General features: G+C 61.4%; 1 protein-coding gene across 6 annotated transcripts in view; it reads right to left on the bottom strand.

Moving 5' to 3' along the window:
- The window catches only part of ACSF3 (acyl-CoA synthetase family member 3), a 45,329-nt gene extending 27,611 nt beyond the window's left edge, over window positions 1-17,718 (bottom strand). The window contains exons 1-5 of one of the 6 annotated variants that reach the window (XM_047078936.1): window positions 17,680-17,718; window positions 11,504-12,201; window positions 9,420-9,575; window positions 3,196-3,350; window positions 1,575-1,720 (exon numbers count right to left, since the gene is read on the bottom strand). In XM_047078936.1, the coding sequence (XP_046934892.1) occupies window positions 1,575-1,720; window positions 3,196-3,350; window positions 9,420-9,575; window positions 11,504-11,869 (823 nt within the window). In that variant the 5' untranslated portion in view covers window positions 11,870-12,201; window positions 17,680-17,718. Of the gene's footprint in view, window positions 1-1,574; window positions 1,721-3,195; window positions 3,351-9,419; window positions 9,576-11,503; window positions 13,309-16,290; window positions 17,200-17,679 lie in introns of those variants that run through there. The other 5 variants (XM_047078938.1, XM_047078935.1, XM_047078939.1 and 2 more) reach the window with 5 other exon arrangements.
- Between the last annotated feature and the right edge of the window lie 940 nt (window positions 17,719-18,658).

The following is an 18,658-nucleotide window of genomic DNA, read 5'->3' as shown; positions in this document are numbered from 1 at the left end:
TGGAGGCCTGCATTACAGAAAAAGGTCACAGGTATTTGATTCAAAGGTAAGACGAGCGACAAGGCCCCTGAGGCCTGGAGGAGAGCTGCAGCCTGACTGAAGATTCCAGAATTTCTGCCCAATAACTCTTGGGTTTCAGAAACTTTGGGATCCCCCTTCCACAGAGGGGGCCGGAAACGGCCAGGTCAGCTGGGCACGCTTGCGTGACCTCTGTCCAAGGCGGCTGCTCTCCCTGCTCACCTGAGGATCCTGCCCCCCCCCCACCCCCCCACCCCATCTGCGGTGAGCCCCACGCGGGGCCTCCCTCGTGCACTCCATCCTGTCCCAGTCTCGGCTCTTGGCCTTGTGTCTGCTCTTATAATTAAGGCCCAGAAGGCTCTCTGTGCATCTCTGTGCCCCTCTCTCTGCCTCCAAACCGGGCCGTGCTGCTGCACTCCCGGCAAAGCGGGTGTCCTAGTGCAACGGCACGAACACCTGCTCCGTGGCACAGCGGGTGTGCAACCCTGCCGCCCCCCAAGCCTCAGGGTCCTGGTCTGTCAATGGGTAAGCGCGCCCCAGCGCCAGGAGCCGCTCTGGACGTGGTGTGGCGTCTTCTCAGGCAATCAAGTGCTCATCTGCCTTCGGACCCCACGACCCCCCCCGGGGACTCTCCCACGAGGCATGTGTTCACATGGCACCTGCACACGGACATTTATGACAGCCCTACTGGTAACTGGCCCAAACCAGACACAGCCCAGCGTCCTTCGGCTGGCGAAGCGGTAGCAAACAGCAGCCCGGTCCGCACCGCGGAATTCCGCTCGGCGCGGGAAAGGACATGTGTCCGTGTGGACGCCACACCCCGCGAAGGGACCCAAAAGGCCACGTCCTGTAGGACATTCCAGAAAAAGCACAGAGACAAGGTGCATGCCTGCCTGGCCTGGGGTGGGGGGTGGGGTGCCGAGCACGCACAAGGGGAGGGTCTGTGGCATCGGACGTTTCTGTGTCTCGAGTGTGATGGGGGCTACACGGTTAGGTGTGTTTCCAAGACTCACAGACTGAACGTGGACACGGTGAGTTTTATCGTACGTGCGAGATACATGCATGTGTGGATATAATCACAGACACAGAAGCGTTTGGTCTTATTTCTAAATGCGATCCCTCTCGTGTTGTGGACACCATGGAGGGGGTGCCTTGTGAGGACGGGGAGGGAGCTGAGAACAGAAACGGGGCACGTTCACTTCCCGGGCTTGGGCTCCGCTGTGGACTCCTTGCTAAGGACTCGGGATGTGAAAGTCTGAGCTGAAGTCGGAGTGGGGCGCCGGAGAAAAGGCTGGACTTAGGAAAGGTCATCCAGACAGATAGAGGGCTCCCTCACCCCTGCCCCTATACCCTGCGTGGTTCCTGGATGGGACGCTCTGGCCAGCGGCAAGCCTGGTCTGCGCAGAAGTGGCAGGGGGACAGGCCCCAGCCACCTGGCCAACACCCCAAGAGAGTTCTCCGGCCCAGCAGGGCAGCGCGCTCCCCAGACCGGCCCCCCCCCGCCGCCTCCCGAGGGCTCGGGGCACAGGGAGGGAGAGGACGCGGCTGGTGGGTACCTGGCGTGCGAGCCGTGGTCAGGGGGTTGGACAGGGCCATGCCGATCTCCGTCATCCCATAGCGCTCCAGCAAAGTGTGGCCGGTGACCCTTTGCCACTTCTCCAGCACAGGCAGGGGCAGGGCGGCGGACCCCGAAACCATCAACCTGCCGGCACGAAGGGGACAGGCAGTCTTAGGGACCGCAAGTGGACACACACAGCTCTTCACTCGCCGCCACTGCCCTACGGTTCAGGACGTGAGCGGTAGTTGCGGGCTAAATTCTAAGTCTGTTTTTTGAAACGAATTTGTTGGGTGTATCTTAGGGTGCAAACGAGTCCTTCAAAGGAACGGGTAATTGAAGTAAAAAAATAACTTTAGGGTCTTTGAAGGCATTCTCTGCGAGCAATACGCTATTTATGAACCAGCCCAAACCTCAGCAGAGGTAGTAAGGCTTTGGTTTGGGAGAAACTGCTTCCAGGTCAGAGGGCGAGAGGCCGCCGGAAGCACACGGCCCACAGATGGGCGCTGCTGTAGCCGGCTGGCTCGCGGAGGGGACAGTCGCTCAGGCAGCCCCCCCGGGGCGCTCCTGTCCCCGCCACACAGCTGGTTCTGTTTCTAGTTCACGAGGTGAGCTCACGAGGACCCGCCCCACCACGAGGCCAAGCCGGGGAGGCCTTGGGGCCTCTGCATCTCAGAAATCACCCTGGTTGCCTCTCTCTGATCCCACGCTTGCCCTTGGCTCTTTAGGTCTGGGGAACATGTACGACTGACGCCGCTCTTGTCCTGGGGGCCAGATGCCTCGTGAGGGGGATGGGAGGCGGGAGGCAGGCAACACCGGATGAGGAGCAAAGCAATGGGGGAGGGGGCAGAATCACGGCCATGTCGGATACTGGCTCGGATAATCCGGAATTCTCTCCAGGAAGCACAGTGGACGACCCTCCTGTGCTCCTCCTAAGAAGCGGGAACCAGGGGCGTGGAGCGGGGTGGAAGCCACAGGGACACACGCACAGATTTCAAGGTCAGGCTGGCGCAGCGGCTCACTCGGTGTTCCGCTGACTGGCTGTGCGGGCCTCATGGAGCCACACTCGGGTGACGTGTGCCTGCCAGTCCCGTGAGAAGTCACAGACTCTCAGGACTCCCACTGCAGCGACAAGCAGGGAGAAGCGTGCGGTGTCTGCAGGTGCACGAGACGGAGCGGAAGAAGCCTCACGCCGCCGAAGTGCCCAGAAGATCCTGCGTGTCTCTGTCAGGAAGCGTGTCTGTCCAGGGGTGTGGGAGGGTAGGGGTGGGGGTGCTCCGGAGGGGGGGGGCGCTCAGGGGCCAGAGCTAGAGACCACGGCGGAGAGAGACGATGGGGGGCTGCGAGGAGCCATGCTGACGAGGGGTCAGAGTGGATGGGGCAGCCCTCTTCCTTCAGACTGGACCACCAGACAGACAGGCCGGCAGAGACAGCTGCACCTGGACAGACACCCAGCGAGATACAATACGGACGGATGTGCGGAAAGTACAAACGGCTAGATGTAGACTTTACCGGAAAGGGAAAGCGCTGCCTCCTAAAACCTAGAACTGCTTTACTGGAAGTAAGTTACATGTGTGATCTTTCAGACTTTCTGGGTAGGAGAGGGGACTGTTTTCACTTACCTAATTTTCTCCTCACAGACCGCACGTACAAAATCCTGGACGTGAGGCTGAGTGAAATGTGTGTCATAATAATCCATCAACTTGGCATATATTGTAGGCACCGCCATAAATACGTTAATTCGTGGAGCTTCAGAACTTAAGAGCTTTTCCCAAACCTAAAAAGGAAAAAGGAGGGATACGGCAAAAACGTGAGAAACCGCACACACACACACACTCAGACGCGTGCCATCTGCTTCCAGAACAGTTTTCTTTGTGGAGACCGCTCCTTTCCTTCGGCTCTGAGGGGCCCGTAAGCGGCTCCCGTCACTTTCACGGGGTGACACAGCCTCTGGCCACTCCGTGGACCTGCTGTGCCAGCGACACTGGTGTCTGCTGCAGGGTGACCTGTGGGGGACAGCAAGTCGCGAGAGGGGGCGCGGCTCCGGCGTCGGCCCGGTGTCAGCAGCGGCGGGGCACCTCACGCCCTCCCGAGGGGCACCGGTGAGCCCCGGGTCAGCACAGCGCCCGGCGCCAACAGAGGTGGTGAATGCGCCACCGTCCCGGCTCATCGGAAAGGCACGTGCATTTTGTGTCACTCGGCAACAGACGCTTCTTGCTTTCGTACAAAAGCGCTTCACGTGTCGCCCAGTCCTGGAGGCAGCTGGGGCAGCACACTCCCTCCGCGGCTCCCCTCCCCACGGCGCTGCCGCGTAAGCCCCGGTCATGGGGGGGTGGGGGTGGCGCAGAGCTCACGGCACTGGGCCCCCGGTGCCCCGGACACATGCAGACCTCGGCCCGTGGCATTCGAGGGCCTGGCACCTCACACGCTGCCCCTTGACTGGGCTCTCAGGGAAACAATACCGTTCCTTTACAGACAATGATGGGCACCCCCACGTGACAAAGCATGTAAGGAAACAGGAAGATGTGACCCATAATTAGGAAAAAAAATGTCTTTGAGCAGAGCCTCAAAGATCCAGATGTTGGAATTATCAGACCGGGAACCGGAAGCGATTACGACAAACGGCTACAGAATTTTGAAGAAAAGGTGAACAAAACAAGAGAAAATCAAGGATCTCATCGGGAATGTGGAAATACAAAAAAGAACCATCACAAAACCAGGAGACATACTGTCCAAAGTCACGAGTTCCCCGGACAGACTCAGACACGGATAGGAAGGCACAGAAGGACAGAAGCAGTCGGGCACAGGCCGGTGGCAAAGGTCTACGCTGAAAGCGACGGGACAGGACGGGAGACAGAGCAGTGCGGGCGACGCACGGGCAACCGAGGAAACGGCGGCCCGGCAGCCGCGGCACTGACGAGACGGCGGTCCTCTGCCGCCTGGCCGCAGCGTCACCACGTCCCCCGGGGCCCCAGGCCCCTGGCCGCATTCGTGTGGGAGGGTAAGGGCCCAGCAGAGCCGAAACAACTGTGACAAGGGAGAGCAAGCGTGGACGACTCACAGCTCTCAACCCCCCACCTGCTCTAAAGCAACGGTGGCCGACGTAGCATGCTGCTGGTCCAAGCTCAGACCCCCAGATACGGGCCGACCAGCGCCCGGAAACAGACCGCCACGCACGGCCAACTGGGTGTTGACAAGGGAGCCCCCCTTCAGCCGGGGAGAGGTCACCTTTCCAGCGGACAGTGCTAGGACAACTGAACACGTACCCGTGAAGGATGAATCTGAGACCCTCACCGCGCACAAAAGTTAACCCAGAGTGAATCAGAGACCTAAATGCGTGCGCTCAAACCATAAAACTTCTGGAAAAAAATCTTCGTGATCTTGGTTGGGCAAAGATTTCTCAGCGGTCACGCCACAAGTGCGATCTATGAAATGAACACATACGATGGATTTCACCAAAACACGTGTTTCAGAAGATACCATTAAGGCCAGACCGGGAGGAAATGTTTGCAAACCATCCATCTGATAAAAGACTTACATGCAGAACATATGAAGAACGCTTACGACTCAGTAAGATAAACAACCCAATTCAAGAAGGGGCAAAAAACCTAAAGAGACGGCTCACCGAAGATACAGGGGTGCAAATAAACCGTGAAACACCGCTCCGCCTGACGGGTCAGTAAGGAAATGCAGATCGGAACCACGAGGGATCTCACTGCACATCCTCCACACTGAGTGTAGTGGTAACTTCCAACAAGTGCTGGTGAGGATGTGGAGAAACTGAGGTCCCCGCACACTCGGGTGAAAACGTAAACCAGGAAAGAACGGATCTGGAAAACAGGCTGGCGGTTTCGGAAAACACAAAACGTAAACCCGCGCCGCCATGTGGCGATCCTGTCCCTGCAGATCCCCGTAAGGCAAACGGAGACAGGTCCACACAAGGGTTTGCGTGCGAACGTTCACGGCAGCGCCGCTCCCACCGGGCAAAACTACGAGTCTCCCACGGGCCCGACGGACGGTTCGGGGGCGAGCGGAGCACGTGCGGCCGCACGACGGGGGCCGCTGACCCCCACGCTGCAACGTGGATGGAGCGGAGACGTTGTGCTCAGTGACAGAAGCCGTACAGAGGACACTGTGGGCGGTAGGACTCCCCGTACGTGCAGCGTCCAGGAAGGGGAATGCGCGGGGACGGCGGTGGATGGCGGTCACCGCGTGGGAGCAGGGGTTGAGACAAAGCCCGAGAGACCACATTTATGAAGACTCCCTGAATCATTTACGGTGGTGACTTGCATGGCGTGAACAACGCATCGACAGCCGCAGGAAAGACGCGACACGGTTCAGGGAAACGAGCTGGCAGGCTCACGAGCCAGCGGGGGGCAGGGGGAGCACCCCACAAGGGAAGGCCGGGTCATCACTGTGCGAGTTACGGACTCCGGATTGTTTAAAGCAGCACGGGTGCATTGGAGGAAAGAAAAGACTGACGGGACTGCGAGCCCGGACACAGGAACGATCAAGAGAACAGAACGAAAGCGCCAACCGCCAACATCAGAGCTAAAGGAGACACCACCTCAGAGCCCAGGCACCCCGGAAGGACAGGGAGAGAAGCACGAACTACTTCAGGCCAATGCATTTCACAATTTTAATGGCGCACAATTTCTTTAGAAGCAAAAATGGGGTACCCGAGTGGTTCAGTTGGTTGAGTGCCTGACCTTTTTTTTTTTTTTTTACTGTTTGTTTAATTTTGAGAGAGAGACAGAGAGAGAGAGAGAGAGAGAATGCGAGCAGGGGAGGGGCAGAGAGAGAGGGAGACGTAGAATCGGAAGTAGGCTCCAGGCTCTGAGCTGTCAGCGCAGAAACCGACATGGGGCTCAAACCCACGACCTGTGAGATCATGACCTGAGCCGAAGTCAAATGCTTAATCGACGGAGCTACTCAGGTGCCCCGAGGACCTGACTCTTGATTTCGGCTCAGGTCACGATCCCAGGGTCGTGGTATGGAGCCCCATGTCGGGCTCTGTGTTAAGCGTGGAGCCTGCTTGTGATTTTCTCTCTCTGTCCCTCCCCCCCACACCCCCCCGGCCACGCTGTCTCTCTCTCAGAAATAGAAAATAAGCACAAGTAAAATAAACACAGAAACTTACCAAAACTGACACAAGAAACAAAACAGGAACCATTAGAAGTCTCGAATCCGTTAAAGAAACGGAACCCTTCGTTAAAAGCCTTCCTGGAGAGGTCTGGCCTGGATGGCTTCCGTGGTGAGTTTGAGCAAACCTCATGGGAGGGACAGCCGCGGCCTTCACAGCAACCTGCCCGGTGGGGGAGAGGCCCTTCCCGAGGGGAGCACGGCCCCGACACAGAAGCCCAGCGAGGACGCCCCCAGAGGGCTACAGACCTGCCTTCCTCATCAACCCAGATGCAAAAGCCTTAACAGAACGTCAGTAAATCAAACCTAGCAACACATAAAAGGACAGCACGTCCCGACCACGGGAAGTCTGGGCCGCAAGGTTAGGAAGCTTGAAACGTGAAAACCTTTGATCAGCATAACCAGCCGTGTTAGCAGACTAAAGGGAGAAGGAGATAATAAGCAAATCAAGGGGGAAGAGGCTGTGTGATCATCGCGATAAGTAAGACACCTGTGATACCCTGTCCCCTCTAAGAGAAGAAGTCTCCGCAGACAGGGACGCGACACGGACGTCCTCAGCTGGTAAACGGCACCTACAAACCCAGCAGCTAGCATCACACTGAACCGGGAACCGTCAACGCTTTCCTCGAGACCGTGAGTCGAGGACGTCCACGACGGTCACCAGTTCCAGATCAGAGTTACAGAAGTAAAAATTGTCTGTATCACAAGACAGTGTTAAAAAAGACACTGTTTGTGAAACACCAGACTGGGGAAAGGTTCATAGCGTGTAATTCTGACCAAGGCCTTCTACCCAAATTATATAAAGAAGACCTACAAGTCAATAGTAAAAAAAAACACCTCAAAGAGATTTTGAATGGCCAACAACATATGAAAAACTGCTCAGGAGAAATACGAATTTTATAACAAAAACAGGGTGGTGCTGTGCACACAGGAAGGTGGCTGAAATGCAAAACCCCGGACAACTGTGCTGTGCCGCCCCCCTCGCTGGCGACAAAAGCAGGGGGCAGGAGCCACGGTTCGGCAGTTTCTCCTGAAGTCAGACGCACACGACGTCCTGACCCAGCAGTCCTACCCTGGGGTATGTACCCCAAGGAAAGGAAAATCTGTCCCTGCAGGAAGTTCCATGACGATGTCCTGGCGGCTTTACTCGCAAAGCCGAAGTGGAAAGCCCCCGATGTCCCCCAACAGGAGAATGGAGGGACAGCAGCGGAGAAGCGATGAGCCACTGTTGCGTGAACGCGGACACATCTCAAGAACGGTCAGGGACGGCAGTCTCTGTGCCCCCATCACTCGTGAGGCTCAGGAGACCAACTGCCCTAGAACAGGACGACAGAAGAGGTGACCGCGTCCGGCGGGGGGGGGGTGCCGGAAGGGGGCACGGCCAGCCTCGCAGGGCGGGGACAGCGGGCCTCACACACGCACACTCACCGCAACGCGGCGCAACATACACTATCTGGGCATCACACCTCAACAGAAGGAAGCAAAAACACACACACGGGCACAAATCCAACCGTCTCGCTCCAACGGCTGAGAGCCACACGACCGCGACGCCAATGTGCGCAAGGACACGGAGCCACCCTCACACTTGCCGGTGGCGGTAAGCGCCCTTCCACACGCGTGTCCGTGGCAGGTCACGGCCGAGAGACACGTCCACAGAAAGAGCCTTACGAGAGTGTCCTCAGCGGCCTGACTCACGATGTCCTCGGACTGGAGACCATGTCCTTCGATGGCAGCGCGGGTAAGCAGTGGGACCCAACACGGTGACACAAGAGACCAAGGGAGCCTCAGGGCAGCACAGGAACGAACCTGAGCACGGCGCCACGGGCTGAAACGTCAAGTCCGTTCTAGCGAGTCCGTTCAGGGCAGCCGTGCGGCCAGGGGTGGGGGGAGCAGGGCGGAGAGAGAGGACGGGAAGGGCCTGGGCCAGAGCCCCGCCGGGAAGAGGCGTGTGCGTGCCAGGCCCATCGCTCGACCGTCCAGACGGGTCTGTCTGTCTAGTGGGCGGGGCCTCAGCCATCTCAAAGCTGCAGACTCTCTGTTCACTTAACACCACCAAGGACCCCGCAGCTCAGAAACGACACAGACGGATGAAGGGCAGAGTGAGGCCGGGAGCCTCGGGGGAGGAACACGCCGTGAGGACGGGCACACGGGAGGCCCGACAACGAGACCCCGGCTGGACCTCCCGCTGCGGAACGAAGCAGAGCCGGTGCGGTCGGCTGAGCCACGGACCCCAACGTCCGATTCTTCACCAACATGGACACGTCACCTCGCGTGGCAAAGGGGGCTCTGTACCTGCGGTTAAAGCTTTTGAGGAGGGAGGGTACCCTGGACACGCAGGTGGCCCGATGTGACCACGGGGTGCACGTGAGGCAGGCAGAGCCCGGGGCGAGTGGCCACGAGTCAAGGGCACAGTGCCGCCCGATGCTGGAGGAAGCCAGGACCAGCCTGTCCCGAAGCCTGCAGACGCGAGCCACCCTGCGCGCACCCCGACATCACCCTGGCAAGACTCACCTTGGACTCCTGACTTGGGAACCGTGAGGGATCTGTGTGTTGTCGTCAGCCCCCCGCCCCGCCCCGGTCTGTAATCCTTTGTTACGGCAGCAGCGCAGAACTCACACAGCCACAGGGTCTCACTGCAGAGCAAGGCGCCCCTGGTCCCCGGGCGCCCAGATCCAGCCATGCCCGCAGCCCGTCCCCCGCTTACCAGCTCTGCGCTGAACTCGGGCAGCATCACACAGGTGGCGCCCACCCAGAGGGGACACAGCAGCTTGTTGACCACGCCGTGCACGTGGTGCAGCGGGAGACTGTGGAGGATCACGTCGTCCTTAGTCCACGCCCACTTGTGGACCAGCCCCGTCACCTGTGGGACGAAGGCTCGGCCTCAGATGGGAAGGAAGCCACCAGGCTGGGGAGGGGAGGGGAGGGGATGGGAGGAGAGGAGGGGAGGGGAGGAGGGGAGGGGAGGGGAGGGGGGAGGGGAGGGGGGGGAGGGGAGGGGAGGAGAGGAGGGGAAGAGAGGAGGGGAGGAGGGGAGGGAGGGGAGGAGAGGAGGGGAGGAGGGGAGGGGAGGGGAGGAGGGGAGGGAAAGGAGGGGAGGGGAGGAGGGGAGGGGAGGGGAGGAGAGGAGAGGAGGAGGGGAGGGGAGGGGAGGAGAGGAGAGGAGGAGGGGAGGGGAGGGGAGGAGGGGAGGAGAGGAGGGGAGGGGAGGAGGGGAGGGGAGGAGGGGAGGGGAGGGGAGGAGGAGAGGGAGGGGAGGAGAGGAGGGGAGGAGGGGAGGGAGGGGAGGAGGGGAGGGGAGGAGGGGAGGGGAGGACAGGGGAGGAGGGGAGGGGAGGAGAGGAAGGTTAGGGGAGGGGAGGGGAGGGGAGGGGAGGGGAGGAGGGTTAGGAGAGGAGGGGAGGGGAGGAGGGGAGGGGAGGGGGGGGAGGGGAGGGGAGGAGGGGAGGGGAGGAGGGGAGGGGGGAGGGGAGGGGGGGAGGGGAGGGGGGGGGAGGGGAGGGGAGGGGAGGAGGGGAGGAGCAGAGGGGAGGAGAGGAGGGGAGGAGCAGAGGGGAGGAGAGGAGGGGAGGGGAGGAGAGGAGGGGAGGACAGGGGAGGGCAGCGGAGGGGCGGCTCCCACTCTGGTGCCCGGTGCCCAGTCCTTCACGGCTTCTGAAGGTGACGGTGGCCTCGTGACCACGGTCTGCTGGCTCACGTGCCGACCCCCGTGTCCAAGAGCAGAGCTGGACACGGCCAGGGCTTTAGTGTGGGGGTCCCAAGTCCCCTGCATGTGCCCGTGCTGGCTCCCCCCGCCCCCGCCCCGCCCCCGGCAGTCAGGGTGCAGTTCTGACTCCGGCAGGCCCTGGGATTCTGGGCCTCGGCAGAGTCTGGCCGCCCACCCTCCACCGCCCGGTGCGGCACCGCCCTCACCCCAGCTGAACCGTCACAGAACCCGGAGCTGGGTTTGCTGCCACAACCTTGGCTTTCAGTGAGAAGCAGTGTGGGACACCCCCCTTTGAACGTTCTCAAGATCGCCAGTGGGGACGTCGTCCTGCACACCTCAGTGACCGCTACGGGCAAACCCACGTGACCCGCTCGCCCCTTTGCAAACGTCAGCCGAGGGATGGGGTCTCCTCAGACACAGAGCACGTCTTGCAGGGGAGACAGAAAACACATCGTGACACCCTGCCTGCAGTCAGCCCGGACTCAGTTTACCCCGACGTACGGGACCGCTTTGGGCCAAGACTTAACCACTTCACCTTCGGGGTCCTGAGCATCGGTTCTATTTTACCGCTCCTAGCGTGTAAGGGTCTTTATCATCCATGCAAACGGCTTCCGGAAGTAGGAAGGATGTACGTTAAAGGTAAACACAGCGGCTGGGGAGTTTCCCAGAGACGCCGAGGCCACAGAACACAAAAGTCACACCCAAGGTGTGGGGTCCACGAGTTCCTGTTTTCAGGTTTCCCAAAGAAGCCCCACTTCAGGTGCCGATCACGCGTCTCGAACATTCGCCTCACGGCTGCTCTCCCCGAAACCCCTCAACGTCACGTGTCGGAGCACGTTCGGTCTCTCGCTTGCGGCACGGCCCCACGGAGCCCCTCGGGGGGACGCCAAGTTCCCCTACACCCGAGTGAGCCCCCTTTCCCAGAGCCGCCCCACCCGGGGTGGCGGGGCGGGCGGTCACGTCTTGCCGTGTGCTGCCGGCAGGGTCGGTAGGACGGGGGCAGCCGCGAGAGGCCCCCCCCAGAAAAGGACAGGAAAGCCAGACCGACCCCAGGGGCCCCAGCACAACGGCGTGCGAGCACTCACCATGGCCCTGATGTTGTGATGAGTGCTCAGGACGCCCTTGGGCCTCCCTGTGGTCCCGCTGGTGTAGATGATCATGGCGCCTCTGTCTCTCCAGTTCTGCTCCGGCACCCGCCACTCCCCGGGCGCCTCGGCCGCCGCACCGTAGACCGTGGGCGGGAGGGGCAGCAGTGGGACCCCCAGCCTCCCGACCACCGGGCCCAGCAGCTCCACGTACTCCTGGCCAGCAAGGACCACGGCGCTCCGGGAGTCCCGGATGACATACTCCAGCTCGGCCTGTGGGTGCTTCCTGTAGAGGGGGACGGCGACGCCCCCGCTCATCCACGAGGCCCACTGCGCGACCACGTAGGAGACGTCGTTGGAGCACATGAAGGAGACCCTCTCCTCCTGGAGGTCCCCGCCGGCACACCCGAGGAGCCGGCACAGCTCCCGGGACAGGCGGAGGCTGTGGTGGTAGAGGTCCTTGTACGTGTGGCGGCCGTGCTGGTCAACGAGGGCAATCCGGTCCCCGAAGGCCAGGGCCCGGCTGAACACGGGGGCACTCCTGTCCGAACAGGCCGCCGGGGCCGTGTGCAGGGGGCTGCCTCGTCTGCATCTCACGGGAGCCGGCCGCCGGGAGGCCGCAGCACAGAGCAGGCGCCGGAGGGGACATCACGGGTGGGGGGGCAGCACCGCACCCACAAACGTCCAAGTGGATTTACCTGGGGCGGGGCCGGGAGAGAGAGGGCGCCACAGGTTACCGCCGCCAGAGCGGGGGTGGAATTGTCCAGATGGTGCCGGCCGGCCCCCGGGCACCAGCTGACATTCCGAACCGAAAGCCACCGCGACACGGCACCTTCGGGACCCACCGCCCAGGGCCCCGGCCTCGTACTTGCTCGTTAAAGGACCTCAAAAATGCAGTTTATAAAACAACTAAACTAGGCAAAAACCAAGGAAAAGCAAGTTCAAGGCCCTTCAAGTAAATTCTGAATAACTTACTGGCTGGAGAATTACTAGCTACGAGGAGGGAGCACCGAGGGCCGCCGAGCACCTGTTCTCTGTGCCCCCCGCGGGCACAGCCTGGAGGCCGGGGCACCCGGAACCCACACACAGGCCGCGCTTCGGCTCTGCACGCACCCCTCCCCGGAGCGCGGTCCGGAACGCGGCGGCCTGCAGAGGCCCAGACAAAGTGAGTCTGCGGGTCTCAGGTGCGTCAGTCTGGGTTTAAGCCGAAGGGGACTCTTCCTTCTCCGTCAGAATCAGGACCCCGGGGCCAGGAGAAGGAAGAGCCCTCCGGGAGGGGCTGTGGTCGGCTGACTTCCCCCTGCACTTGTGCTGAGCGCCCAGAGAGGGGAGCCTCCTGCAGCAGGCCGCTAGGCTCTGGGCCACCACCTCCTGGGGACAGCCAGGGGCGTCAGCACTTAGCAGGAGAGGGCGCAGGCTTTCAAGACTGCTTCCGCTGGACCGCAGTTCAGAGCTGAAGTTCAGCTCAATTCCAGGGGTCAGGAGCCCACCTGCTACCTGGAGCCTCTGCCACCAGCACGACCGGAAGACTCCGGGTTGCGCGACCGTTCGCTCTGGGTTGAAATCCCCAATTTCGCAGCTCCTTCAGCTCTCACTGCTCCTCGCTGTGCCCCCCTCCCTGGGCGCACCCCGTGGCCTCTGCCCCTTCTGGGCTCTGGGTCGCCGGCAGTGAAAATGCACGTCCCGCACTAGGATGTGTCTGCGCCCCGTAACCCCCTTCGGCTGCGGCCGGGCTGCTCAGTGGGCAAGGAAACCACCTCGGACTTACTTCACACAAAGAAACTTCCAAGGTGCCCAGCCCCCAAGTCAGAGACAGAGCCCAGCCAAGCCCACGCCCCCCCATCCCGGAAGAGGCCCCCGCCCCCGCAGCAGAGCCTCCCATCCCAGCCAAGCCCACCAGAGCCCACAGCCGGTCAGGAGGCATGAGCCCAACCAATGACCGCACACCACCCGGTCCCTGGAGGGTGGGGTGGGGGAGGACAGGCACAGGGACCCCCGGAGGGCACCTCTGGATATGACACAGGCTGACGGGATGCCTGCCGTCCAACAACACTGTAACAGAAGCTGTACATCTTGCCCCCTTCCCAGCAGGCCCAGCAAAACGGAGACCAGGAGGGGCCCAGGCGCCCCCACCGCCTCCCCCATGCTCTGTCTCCCACTCTCTCCCCCCACTCCCCCTGCTCAGCAAGTTCTCCCCCTGACAAACCCTGGCTTTACTCTTTCATTCACTTGCCACAGGGGAAGACTAATGTGTTATTGTTTGTTTCACGAAGGAAACGGTTTTGTTCTCTGTTCTTAATTTAAAAACAAATTATACACAACACTTTATAATTACCCAACAAAACAAACAGGCTGCGGAAGTGTGAACTGTGCTTTGTGCGAGCCCCTGAGCCCCTGGCAAGCAAGCGGTGCGCCATGCAGTGTGGGGGCCCCCCCGTGCAGCGCGGCAGGCCGAGGCTTTCTCCTGCGGCCTGGGGGCTCCGCAGGGAGGCTCTGGGCAGCCTGGCGGGGGGCCTGCTCCAGCGGCCACCAGGGGGGACCCCGCCCGCACCGCAGGCCTTTCGGGACCCCCTCAGCTCCCGCTGCTGGCGGAGGCCCCGGGCGAGTCCGCCTTAACAGTCCACAGACTCCAGCCGCCTAAGGGTCGGTTCTCAAACATACCGGACCCCACGCTATTTCCAGATGAAAGAGGCAGTCATTCAAAGCCCCCGTGTCCTATTACTTCTCTGTGTCCTTGTCCTGCCCTCTTCCCGTGGGTCAGAGGCGGATCCGTGGCTGGGTCTGCACGTCTGCTACTATAAAGAAATCTGACAAATGGTAAAGGAGAGAGCTGGGCTCAACCAGAGAAAACAGTAAATGTGATAAACATGTTTCGGAGAGAAAGTAAGCTCGTGAAGAACAAAGCAGGGTAGCTTTGACAGGTTTCCTTTCCTCACTTCTAGCAAATTCTTCTCTATTAGCCGTAGTGGCCAGAGGGAAAAGAAGGGAGTCTGCGGACAGAAAGCCTGCTACCAGGCACTTCTGGGCCACGCGGAGGCCGGCTCTTCTGGGGGAGAGCACAGGACAGGTGCTCAGGGCGCTAGCTGGGGGTGCTAAGGAACGGAGCACCCCAGCAGCCGCCAACAGCTGCCTCCTCCACCTCTGTCCCCAGGAGGCACCGGAGGGGGTGTCAGGCGTGGGGCCGTGACTGCAGCCACAGAAATCCACGCCACTTTCCTTTCATCCACATGTGCTCCCACGTCTCTCCTCCAGGCCCTCAAAGAACAGACACCTCCTGCCTCCCTGTCACTGGGAGATGGGGGTACGCTGCCTGCGTGTCCCGGGGTCCCGGGAGCTGCGCCACACCAGGGGCAGACGGCACCGAGAAGCTGGAGTCTGAGCCCTTGGACCCCGTGCCCTGGGGTCAGTCCTGAGAACCGGAAAGCAGGGCTGAGCCCACCCTCCCTCCCTCGCCGGGGCCTCGGCTGGCCCCGTAAACAGGGCTGGGGACGGACGGGGCAATGGCCCCAAGAGGCGGACATCTGACTTCCACCCCACAGGCTTCACCAGCCACAAGCCAGGCTGCCCCAGGGCATCGACTCAGCCACCCAAAAGGGTACTTCACAGTCAGCTCAAGATGAGACCAAAAAGCCCCAGAAAACACAAGCCCTGTGTTCCCACAGTGGTATTTTTAAAGCATAGCCTCAGAAAATACTCGAGACGGGCACCACGACGCACAAACGGGACGATCGCTGCGATGTTATTTACGATACGGAAAACTGGGACTCAACCAGAGGGTCCAGAAGAGGTTTAAGGAGATCAGGGTGAGCACGGGGGGCCGGGGCCCCAGCCCAGCTGTGGAGGGCGCGTGCTGACCGCCAGGAAGCGTCCTGCAGTGCCACTGAGGGAAAAAAATGGTTGCAGCTGAGAAGCCTTGAAGGCGGACACCAGGTGATCGGGGGGTTGTGGGAATCAGGTGATTCTTGGCTCCTCTCAGTGCTTCCCAATTTTCTCCAATTCTTCTGAAATGAGCACGTACAACTTTCACAGTCCAGTGTTTCAAAAGCCTAATAAATGTCATTTAGTTTCTAAAAGTGGAGCTGCTCCAACTGCAGCATTATTTTCTTCTACACAAAAGAGACAAAAATATAAAACCATTTGTTTTGGGTGGTGGGTCTGCAGGGTGTCTGTAGCTCTCCATAGCTCTTTAGTTTCTCAAAATGATAGAAGCAAATAAAAAGGAGACAACAGCGTTTTTCCTTCAGTTAAAACTGCCGGTTCGTAAGAGGCTTGTGCAGACGTGGAAACATCGGTGCCGATGAAGCAGCTCCTGCGGCGGCCGCGTGGACGGGGACACACTAGGCATCTCCCGCTACCAGTCTGAGCGTCTGGAGGCCGGCGAGACCGGGACAGATGCCGTGAGCGGAGGGCTCCCGGAAGCACGGCCTCAGGCCAGAATCCCCGCAGCTAAGGTAAGAAGGAGCCCGCCGGGCAAATGTCCGGGGAAGGAGCCACAGGGCGCACGTACTGGGCTCCCAGGGGGTAGTTCGCGGAGCAGATTCTGAGACGGGGCCCTCCCAGGGCTCACCAGGGGGCCTCACAGCAAAAATTACTTTTAATTTGAGGAAATACTGCCAGAGTCCCCTCCAGAGAGGATGCGCTAATGTATTCTGGCACCAGACCTTCAAGACGGCTTTTAAGTTGCCCACGTAAGTGACCCTGAAATGACTCGTCATGAACTCTTATAGACAGGGCTAGTCTTCAAGATCAGGGGATCAGGGCCCCGACGGGAACAGGCAAAAACATACCTCTATCCAGGGCAGATGACTGTGTGTCATCCTCCTGGACACCTTTGGGTCCAGAAGGACCAACAGACCCTTCAGGAAGACAGCCCCACCTTCCAGCCACAGGGCCTCCTTGGTCACGGGGACTCCACCACCCCCAGCGGCTCAGCTTCGACTGCCACTGCCACCAAGTAAATGCGGTCAGGCCACGGGTTCTCCCTGTCTCAACGACCCAGCTCCACGAAACTGCTCTTGGGTCACCAGCCGGCCCCAGATGGCCACGGGCGCCAGGCTGCGATGTGGCAGGATCCCGGCCAAAGACCAGAGGAACCTGCATTTTGGTTTTCTTCTCCCAGGACACGCTGCTTTCAGGTTCCTCCAGCGGTGAAAAGCCCAGCCCGAGACCCCACAGAGGCCGCTGGTTATGCTCACCACCCCGACTCTCCGGCGGAACCGAAGCCCACGGGGCATCAGGAAGGTGGCGGGGTCACACCCATGGCTCAGAGCACAGGCTCCAGAGTCAGCACAGGCCTGCACCGGGTCCTCTGCTCCTCCCCCCTGGTTTCTGCACCTGCCTAAGCCTTCACTTCCCTTTGGTTACAAGGCCTGCGTGCAGCCTGTGCAGGAAGGACCCAGGGGCCCCGCAGCAGGAATCACTTCCTGAGCGATACTTGCATTCAAACGAGGGTGGCTGCTTTCTAAATGAGTAAGAGCGCACGTGACGGCCCCCAGAACCCGAAAGTCTGTATTTCTAACAGGCATCACGGTGCGTCCAAGACCGCCACCCTCAAATCAAAAAACCCAAAGGGGGAAAGTCCTGCTCAAACCCGGATCCGTATCAGGAAGTAAAAGACTGTTTCAAAAGTGCCGCCTGGAGGCGTGACACGGGCCCAGGCCGCGTTCCACCCGGCTGATTCGGTCCGCCCTCGGGCACGGCCCCGCACCTCGCGGCGGCCGGCCGCCGCAGCCACCACCCGAGGCGCCAAGACGCTCAATGGTAGCAGCGCGGCCCCGGTGCCCCCGCAGACACCTGCCCCCTGGGGGCGGCGACGCAGCCATTCCCCGGAGTGACGGGCGCTCCCACCGCTGACTTCTCGTCCCTCCCCGGCTGGCGCCCCACTCATCGCCTCTCAGAGCCCGGCTGCTCGGCCGGGCGGACCCGCCCCCTGGGCGCCCGCCGCACGCAGCAGGCAGCGAGGACGACGCGCAGGGGGCGCGGGCACCTCAGGCCCGGCGGAGACGGGAATGATTTACTTTACACGCGGCGACCCGGCGACCCCGGCACGGAGGCCGAGCACGGACAGCGGGCGCCCGACCCCCTCCCCCCCGCCTCGGCACGGCCGAGGAGGCGGGGCCGGGACGCGGAGGCCTGCGCGCGGGGACGCCTGCGGGGCCGGGGACGGCGGGCTCTACCTCGGCCCGCGCGGCGCTCGCTCCTCCTCCTCCGGCTCGCGCTCCTCCTCCGCCTCCCCTCGGGCCGGAACCGGAACCGCGGCTGCGCGCGCACCCCGCGTCCGGCGCCGGAGCGCGTCCACCCCCACCCTCCCGGCGCGTGCGGCGTCGCGGCGGCGGGTTCCGGGCGCGAACGTTCCCGGCGCCGACGGCGGGAGGCGCCCGCCGGGAGGGTGTTCGCTGTAACCTCGGTCGGTGGACTAGACACCCGGCCGCTGGGCTCCCGACTGGACCAGAGCGTCTCAAAACTGTAGCTGCCGGCGGGGCGTGACGGGGCTCGGCTGCGCCACCGCTGCGGGTGTTTGAACTCGGGGCGAGAGTCCGTTCGTTTGGCTGAAACGTGTGATTTTTTTTCTAAAGTAGAAAACAAACGCACGCAAGCTGTGCGGTCCAGCGGTGCGTGGGCGCAGGTCGTCCTGGATCGCGCACGGCCCTCACTGCGGTCGGTCCTCCCGGGAGGACGGCGCTGGACCTGGGGCCGCGGGGACTCACGGGTGGCGCTGGACCTGGGGGTGCGGGGGACATGGGGACACGGGACACACGGGTGGCGCTGGAGCAGGGGTGGCGCATGGGTGACACAGGGGGCGCGGGACCTGGGAGTGCAGGAGGCACGGGGACACACTGGTGGCGCGGGACCTGGAGCAGGGTGACAGGGGTGGCGCGTGGGTGGCCCAGGGGCACGGGCCCAAACCTTCCCGGCTGTGGCGCAGAAGAGGGGAGCCCCGTTCTCTGTCAGGAACATTCCGGACACTCAGGGGGAGCTCCTGGAGAAGGAGAATGCCATGGCCCAAGGGAAGAGGGGCTGGGGATCCCCCAGAGACAGGAAATAAAAAGACTAGGAGATGGAAAACCCCGGAGGAAAGATAAGGAAATGGGCTCATCCAGAAGGTCCTATATGAAAAACAGTAGTTTTGGGGAGGGACAGCGGAGAAGGCAGAAA

Source organism: Lynx rufus, unplaced genomic scaffold (assembly GCF_022079265.1).
Source record: "Lynx rufus isolate CCGP_SWC_20201006 ecotype Redwood Valley unplaced genomic scaffold, mLynRuf1.p SCAF_16, whole genome shotgun sequence".
Taxonomy (NCBI): Eukaryota; Metazoa; Chordata; class Mammalia; order Carnivora; family Felidae; genus Lynx; species Lynx rufus.
Note: the sequence above shows the minus strand (reverse complement) of the source record. Positions and strands in the feature narration are given on the sequence as shown.